The sequence below is a fragment of the Eutrigla gurnardus genome, assembly GCF_963514095.1.
Source record: "Eutrigla gurnardus genome assembly, chromosome: 11".
NCBI classification, from domain to species: domain Eukaryota; kingdom Metazoa; phylum Chordata; class Actinopteri; order Perciformes; family Triglidae; genus Eutrigla; species Eutrigla gurnardus.
The window spans coordinates 4,797,214-4,805,860 of NC_139925.1; the positions used below are offsets into that span (position 1 = coordinate 4,797,214).

Here is an 8,647-nt window from a genome sequence, read left to right on the forward strand (position 1 = left end):
AGGAAGTGCCACCGTGTCCAAAGTAGAGCGTTACTTTTGAGTCCGCGTAGACGTCTTGTTTACAGTGGTTGTGCCAGGCCTCGGGAAAACCCGTGGACGGCAACGTGTTACGGCTTCGTTCTTTTATAGTTTTATTGCTCACCTTTTCCCCCCTTCTTTCGATACAAGGGTCAGTGTATGAAACCTCCAATCTGGATCGAGGCGGCAACAACAGGAAGAAGAAGATAGAGGAATTCTCTAGGTCTTCTCGGGAGAAACTGGTCCAGTCGAAGAACAAAATGTTCTCAAAATTCACGTCCATCCTCCAGCATGCGGTGGAAGCGGTGAGTTTTTGTTCACCCACACGCATTCAATCACTTGGGTTGTTTTGTGTATCGTCTATTTTGGCCGAAATGGGGCCTTTTGGTCGGCGCAGACGTCTCGTCAGCGTTAGCGACGAACGCTGCTAGCAAGCGAGCTAACTTATTAGCCTGAGCTAACGTTAGCGTTTTGTGTTTGTCCTGTCAATTTGTTTCGTTCTCCTCATCGATATAATATATATGTATGTATGTGCTTCTCTTGTCTGTTCGTTTATATCACTGACGAACACATTCACACGTTGTCATGTTCTTAATTGCAGCAATTATTCTGCGTTTAAGGTAGTTTGGCAAGCTAAGCTAATTAGCCGCTAACTGATATTAGCATTAAAAAAAGAAGCTAAAGTAGGAACGTCGTAGCTAAGCTATCTCGTTTCAGCGGAGGAGCGGTGTCGAAATGACTGGACAGCTTTGCTCGTTGTTGTGTAAAACGTTTTAACGTCACACATCTGTTGTTGTTTAAGAAAAAAAGCTTGGCTAATTTTACACGATAGCCAGCTAGCCTTAAGCTAGCTAGAGACCAGTAACCTGCCTTGGAAAAACCGTTCTCAAGCTGCTTCACGTCATGGATTTAAACAACAGGCAGGTGACTCAAAGTGAACACATTTTATTGGCATATTTACCTTTTTTTAGTTTGTCTGTTGTGCACGAGGATAGGATCCATGACGTGTAAACGTTAGTGAAAAAAAGTGAAAGTGTAGCATTTTGTAAACTGATGTTGTTTGATCACAACACGTGGATCAAAGTCGTAATTGTAGTGTCACTTTAGATCAATTAAACACTTAAGTTATTATAGAAAGCTTGAAGAGGTATTGTCCTAAAACAAACCAAGCCTCTTCATTTTGAAAGTGACAGTAACAAGCTGCTATGATAATGTGTGTAAACATACAATATGCTTATGTTTGCCTTTTATTTTCATTTGTTCCAGCTTGCTCCGTCGCTGCCTCTGCAGGAGGACTTTGTCTATCACTGGAAGGCCATCACACATTATTATATCGAGACTTCTGGTAAGAAAAGTGGACAAATAAGTCAACACCTTATGTTATGTTGTGCAGGTCAAAAGTTGTTGATGTCTTTTGTACCGATGGCTCCGGTGTAAGAAGTTTAAGTACTGTGGTGGCATTGGAATGTATTTGTTGTTGATCAATCCACTTATTATTGTTAATATTAAGTATTTTAAAAGCAAGCAAATGGCAGCATTTTAAGAAGTACAAAAATGAATTGAGCATGTCATTTTCCACTCATCAATTAATTAACCACCTGCTCACGTACCAGCACTGTAGGCGGGCAGCGATTGCTGAAAATCCTAATATTAAACGTCTTTGTTTGTGAAGAATGCTGGAAGTGCCATGTTGTTTGCTTCAGACTATGAGAGCTTCCTTCGCGTTTGCCTGTGAGATCTACGCTTGTAGAACTCGTGATGCAACATGTACCTGGTGATTCAACCCAGACCTGTTAAAACAACTTCAACGTGAACTACTGTTATCTGGTGATTAGGGTCAGGAAAGTCTCTTTCACTTAGTCTTCATTCCAAGCGACAGTTTCTTTGCAGCAGTTCTCCCATATTAAGTACAGTTTAACAGAAATGTTCTCTGACCAGCTGATGGGGGATTATCTGCAGTACTCTGAGTATTATGCAGCTGAGCTTGTTTTCAGGGGTAGTTTAATAATTTTTTTGCAAACTTGTGACTTAAAGGATCTTAATCTATTATTCTGAGTAGTCCACATGATTACTAATTTAAGAAATTATTTGGTCGGTTTTGATGAAAGCTGTTGTTGTCATTTATCTTTGTTACTGACCGTAATTTCTTGGCGTTGTGTGTTATTACATTCGCATGACATTCAGGTGTATATCCTACTTTGTTATTGATATAATTCAGCCATACTTTTTAAACTGCATTATTATATATTTTGCATAACTGAGCTGGGCTTTAGTTTCTAAACCTTACCTTGAACAGTTGTTTGTTGGAGAAAACCACTCTTATAGACATATTTCCTTTCATTGTCTATGCAACATTAATTGACTTAATGTGACACCATGTGCACAATGCTGCCCTGTTTATTACCATTTGCTGGCAGTCCTTCTATCACATGTAGTGTTGTGGGATAGCCCCATTGTTTTCTGTCATGCTCCCTTCATTTACTGGGTTTTCCTTAACGGACTGTTTTCAGTAACTCAATTCAATTTTATCACCCAGGTTCAAGCATTGCAATATGGACTGCATTATATAAAAAAAATAGCATTTTGCATCTGGATTAATTCAAGAGCTATATAGACTTAACAAGTTTGTTTTTGTTTTTGAGCAGAAATGAGAAAAAAATCATAGGAAAGGAAAACTGAAGTGATTAGATTAATGATGTAGAATCTTTTTACACTATAGTTAAACCTCCAACATGTGGTGAAGATGAGCCACAGAATTTCCCGCTAATATTCGTATCTCATGGACACCTGAAGGTTCTGACATGTTTCTGTGTTTACCTTTTTTGTTAGATGACAAAGCTCCAGTCACAGACACCAACATCCCATCCCACCTGGAACAGATGCTGGACATCCTGACCCAGGAGGAAGCGGAAAGGGAGTCTGGAGAGACGGGACCCTGCATGGAGTATCTCCTACACCACAAGATCCTGGAGACACTCTACACCTTGGGCAAGGCAGATGTAAGCCAGTCATGCTTTGGTAACTACTAAACTGTACCTCATAGGAAAACATGGATATCAAGATATGCCAGCTAAATAAGTATATATGATACTGGATAAAAACACCCAATTTTGGTTGATCCTTCAGTGAATCTGCGCTGTGAACTGCCTTTCCATGTAGAGTGGGGACATTTCTATACGGTATAGAAATAAATTCTAACTTTCTGTTTGTATGATTTCCCGTCAGTGTCCTCCGGGAATGAAGCAGCAGGTGCTCACCTTCTACACAAAGCTGCTAGCACACATTCGGCAACCTCTTCTGCCACACATCAATGTGCACAGACCTGTACAGGTGAGAAATTGTGCAGTCTGCATTTTTCCTCCTGAAAATGTCTCGCTAACTGCCAGGTTATGTAACTTATGTAACTGACTCCTAACTTTTCCCCCTGCGGCTGTGAAATTCTCTTGTCAGAAACTGATCCGTCTGTGTGGGGACGTGCTCGCTGCTCCTACAGAAAACGAGGAGATCCAGTTTCTTTGTATAGTCTGTGCCAAACTAAAGCAGGACCCATACCTCGTCAACTTCTTCCTCGAGGTGAGCTCTTACACCAGGGAGAGGGGAAACAGTTGAGCAGTACATTCATAAATATTAATTTGTATATTTTACGAGCAAACGCAAGGAATTTTAAGTTTTCATTTGGTGATGTTATTTGTAGAACAAGTTGAGGAGACCTGAGACGAGGAGTCCTGGGGGATCAGCGGAGGTGAAGGAGAACGTGTTGACTCCAGACACCGGTCAGTCTCCGGCAGATGGACAGGCTTGCTGCCCAGAGGAGCCTCAGGCTGCGGCGGCTGCATCCGCCTCCAGTCCAGCCAGTAACAACAACAACAACAATTACAATCTCGTCACCTCGCTGCTCAACCTCACAAAGAGCCCCGTAAGTAATCTTACGTCATTAACTGTAAGGTACTTGTGTGGAAAGTCTCTATTCATGAGTCGTATCCATTTCTTCCCCTCCCAGGATGGCAGGATAGTGGTGAAGGCGTGTGAGGGCCTGATGCTGCTGGTCAGTTTACCAGAGCCGGCAGCCGCCAAGTGTTTAACTGAAAACACTGAGCTCTGTGAGCTCCTAACGGACAGGCTGGTCGGCTTCTACAAAGCCCTGCCGGCATCCATGGACCCCTTGGACATCGAGACAGTGGAGTCGGTCAACTGGGGGTACATTTCTAGCCTTTATGTTCTATAACCACACATTTACTGACTTAAAAACACAACATTTCACCTGTCATTATCTGAAGTTTAGAAGTCAAATTATCAAATTACCCCTCTCTCTCTGTCTCTTTCAGTCTGGATGTATACAACCTGAAGGAGGATGCTGCTGTCTTCACAGGGAAGAGAGCGCTCATCTCCTTTCTTTCTTGGCTTGATTACTGTGACCAGCTCATCAAAGAGGCTCAGAAGGTCCCGAACAAATGCTGACTCACTGTTTTGATGTGTCATATTGTTGTCAGAATCAATGGAATAAAGGAACTTGAAGTGTGTTTTTGTATCTGAAAGGCACAGACAACTGAAGAAGACGTTCTTTTCTTTCTCTTCCAGTCAGCAGCTTCAGTGATGGCAAAAGCAGTGAGAGACAAATTCTTTGTGTCTATTATGGAACCACAGCTCATGCAGACGTGAGTGAAGCTTCGACATTTCACTCAGCCATCATTTATTTGACGTTTCTTTGTCTCGTCAGTGTGCAATGTCGTGACTGCTCGTTAACCCGCGGTGCGTTTGTGGGTGCACGCAGGTCGGAGGTGGGCATCCTGACCTCCACGGCGCTGCTGAACAGGATCATCAGACAGGTGACATCGGAGGCTCTGCTGCAGCAGATGATTTACTTCCTGCTAGGAGAGGAGAGGGAGCCAGAGACTGCAGCCACCATGGCTCAGAATCCCCTCAGACACAGACTCATCGAGCACTGCGACCACCTCTCAGACGAGGTACTCATCGCCTGCTGTTTAATGTACATCTACCATCATTAATGTCTGGTTTATCGGATTCATTCGGGTATTTTGTGATCACATTAATGTGCCTTCATAAATGAAAGTCATGCCCTGTTTACTTGTTTGATATTCAAAAATGCCCTTCAAGGATTTCCAGTGAATCATTATTATCCAAAGCACACAATTAGTATCTGATGGAACCATCGCACACATTTTAATCACACAAAAGAGAGATGAATCATCTCTTTGATGTTTGGAACATCCACTGCCTACCTTCTTTTTTTTTTCTCTCTGTGAGCAAATACTTGGCATGTTGCTGTTGGTTTCTAGTGGGAGAGCTAAGCCTCATTCCTGCTGTGTCCCCAGATCAGCATCATGACGCTGCGGCTGTTTGAGCAGCTGATCCAGAAGCCCAACCATCACATCCTCCACAGCCTGCTGCTGCGAAGCCTGGAGGAGAGGAACTACCTGGAGAACAAACCGCAGGAGGAGCGGGAGCCGCTGGAGAACGGGCAGCCCCACGATGCCGTGTAAGGACCTGCCTCTGAGCTTAGACAGTCCACGCTGCCTGAAAATCATAATAAAGTGAATGCATCAACTGTGTTTTTCAGATGTGCCACCAATTCAACTATACTCTTCCTTTTATTGTGTGTTTCAATTGGTGGGAATCTTTTTAAGACATGGTTGCATACACTGATGACAAATAAATGATCAGTTCCAGGGGATTTATCGATATCACTAACATGGATATTGCTTTAAATAGCTTGCATAAACGTTGACAAATGCTGTACTGAAATACTGCATAATATGACACGATCATAATGTTTATAGAGGCTGAGATGAGTTCACAGAAGAGCTGTATGTCAGTGGATTTATATCTAAAGCTTACGGTACCCAAACCTCCAGATACAGTGAACTCTTATCTAGAGATTAGTTCACTTCCACATTAAACCAGAACTTGGCACGCTATCATCTCATAAATAGACCACACATTTCTCACATTTAACGCCACGCTGGAACACTGACAAAGCGGACTTCTCATTCGTTCAAACCAGAACAGAATGGAAAGTGAAGTAGCTTACACTATAATGTCCAATGGTTCTCTTTCCTCAGAGTTAAATGTGTCTAGAGATACAAAAATGAAAATCTTTTATTACCACTTCTGTAGCTGCTGATCACAATTGGATAACATTCTCATAAATATAAATATATTTTCTGATTTCGACAGAGACCTTGAGGAGGATCCGCTGTTTGGTGACGACATCTCTCCGGACAGCAGGCTGTCTGGTTCTGATTGGCTCACCACCTCACCGCCACAGAGCCCCGACCACTCAAAGTGTGACGGCAAGACCGAGGTCCACAAGATTGTCAACAGGTACGCAGGCGGCTCCTGATCAACCAACGTCTTCTTTCTTTGTTTGTTTACAAAGAGTTTTACTGTTAATTCTGTTGCCTGCAGTTTCCTGTGTTTGGTGCCCGATGAGGCGAAGTCGTCGTATCATGTTGAAGGCACAGGCTACGACACCTACCTCAGAGATGCACACAGACAGGTGAGGCTCATTCTGCAGTCAGTATGTTTAAGGTTTAGTGCTTCTCCAGGCAAGTCCACGGATACTGTGTCTCATCATACTAAGTGTAGTTGAATTGTTGCCCTCAGTTCAGGGACTATTGTGGCGTCTGTCAGCGGTGGGACTGGAGGGGAACTCCCAAGCCTTTGGAGAAGTGTAACCTCGACAGCCCGTTCTTCGAGGGCCACTTCCTCAAGGTCCTGTTTGACAGGATGGGGCGCATCCTAGACCAGGTCAGTTTGATCCACCGCGTGGCTCACATCGGAAAACGACCGCATGCGTTTGTGTTTAAACATCGACATGAAATGTCTGTTGCATTGCCAGTTGTTTTCCTGTGTAGTCCTATATCTGATATCTCTGCCCTGTCCAGCCCTACGACGTCAACCTGCAGGTGACCGCTGTGCTCTCCAAGCTGTCCATGTTCCCACACCCCCACCTGCACGAGTACCTGCTGGACCCTTATATCAGCCTGGCCCCCGGCTGCAGGTCTCTGTTCTCCGTCATCGTCAGGGTAAGACTCCCGTCTAGATTACGGCCTTTATCTCAATGACTGACGATGTTGGCCCAAAGCTTATCATCACTGTTATTCGTGTGAGATTTGTTGCTCGTCTCAAATTATGTTTTTATTTATTTTTTTAGAACTTTTTGAAATACCTTTATTAATGCCAGTAGTTTAGCTGTGAATCCACTTCCTATGAATCTCATGAGCATGCTGCTCCTTTACCTGCTTCTTAAAGAACAGCACCTCTATACCGGTTTAGTTCTGTGACTAAAGAGCTCTAAGGCAGGTAAAAGGCAGCGTGGAAGCAGCTCATATCCTTGTTCCTGTGTGGTTTTTACAATAGTGATGATTAATCAATGTTGCTTGATTACCCAGAGGAGGTGGACCCTGATGTGGTTTGGTGATTGCTTTGTGATCTCGTGTGTTTTAGGTGGTGGGAGATCTCATGTTGAGGATTCAGCGCATCCCAGACTTCACACCCAAACTGCTGCTCGTGAGGAAGAGGTTATTAGGTCTGGAGCCAGAGGGCATCACGTACGTACCCCCCAACTGGTCTACGCTCCTCTCTGAGGTGACCCTTCGCTATGCATTTCTCACGTTTTGTTTTGTTTTTTCTTCCTGTAGTATCGATCACATGACTCTGCTGGAGGGCGTCATCGTGCTGGAGGAGTTCTGCAAAGAGCTGGCAGCCATCGCCTTCGTCAAATACCACGCAGCCGCCTCTTCCTCGCCGTAATCTCCCCCCCGCCGGTCTTCCATCGGCCTCGGCCAGGTCAGGATTAAACTGGGCCTTTTTGGGGGGGGGGTGGCGGCGGCACCGGTGTCACAGGGTCGGCAAAACATTAACCAACACCAACGAACCGCTCATCCCCCGCAAGACTGTTACCGTCAACACGGACGGGTTCATCACTTCCTCCTCTTCTGGCCTCTCTGGCTCCACTCGTATCAAAAAAAAAGTCTTTGGTCTTGATTTTGAGAAGGTCAGAGCACAGACACTGCCCAGCCAGCAGAGGACGAAGAGGGAGGATAGCAGTCCAGGTGCAGAGAGATGGACTTTTTTCAGCCTCCATGTTTCCTCTCACTCCCCCTCCTTCTCACCAGCCAAAAGACAACCCTGTAATTATTATCCCAAGGAGAAAAACAAGTATGTGTATTTATTTCCTGTCCCATCGGTCACCCATTTGTTAACGTCATTGCCTTAGTGTGGAATTGCACCTTTCAGTTACGGGAGCTTGTTTCCTTTTGAAACATGTTTTTATCTCAACTCTTCACGTGTTGTCTGTTTTGATGACAAGAGGCTGTAGAGAAGAAGAAAAGAAAAGCCCACTACCTTTATCCCCCTATATGTACCTGTCGTTACATACATATCGGACTGTAGTATTTACAGTACTGCATATTTTAAATGCCAAGTCCTCTTATTTATTTGTTTGCTTTCAGGTTGCCTTTTATAACTAATGTAATATTAAGATCAAAAGAATTATTTACGTTGTTTTCCTCGTCTTTCCATCGGTTTGTCTTTAAATGCTTGTGCTCTCAAAGCTCATCTTTTGTTAATCACCATCACCCAAAGACGTCACCATCCATCACATTTT

At 43.9% G+C, this 8,647-nt stretch overlaps 1 protein-coding gene across 1 annotated transcript; it reads left to right on the forward strand.

The window, feature by feature from the left end:
• Positions 1–71: 71 nt before the first annotated feature.
• fhip2a (FHF complex subunit HOOK interacting protein 2) lies at positions 72–8,638 on the forward strand. Its single transcript, XM_084020836.1, has 17 exons — positions 72–323; positions 1,285–1,363; positions 2,848–3,017; positions 3,244–3,348; positions 3,469–3,591; positions 3,713–3,934; positions 4,019–4,215; positions 4,344–4,458; positions 4,597–4,673; positions 4,790–4,982; positions 5,352–5,515; positions 6,214–6,360; positions 6,445–6,535; positions 6,643–6,786; positions 6,924–7,064; positions 7,486–7,589; positions 7,680–8,638. The coding sequence occupies exons 1-17, from the start codon at positions 279–281 to the stop codon at positions 7,789–7,791; spliced, it is 2,229 nt and encodes a 742-aa protein (XP_083876962.1). The 5' UTR covers positions 72–278; the 3' UTR covers positions 7,792–8,638.
• Positions 8,639–8,647: the final 9 nt, after the last annotated feature.

Coding starts and splice junctions, on each gene's coding strand:
- fhip2a (XM_084020836.1), top strand. CDS start 279: ATGTTCTCAAAATTCACGTCCATCCTCCAGCATGCGGTGGAAGCG. Junction 324..1,284: donor TCCAGCATGCGGTGGAAGCG/GTGAGTTTTTGT, acceptor CATTTGTTCCAG/CTTGCTCCGTCGCTGCCTCT. Junction 7,065..7,485: donor TGTTCTCCGTCATCGTCAGG/GTAAGACTCCCG, acceptor CGTGTGTTTTAG/GTGGTGGGAGATCTCATGTT.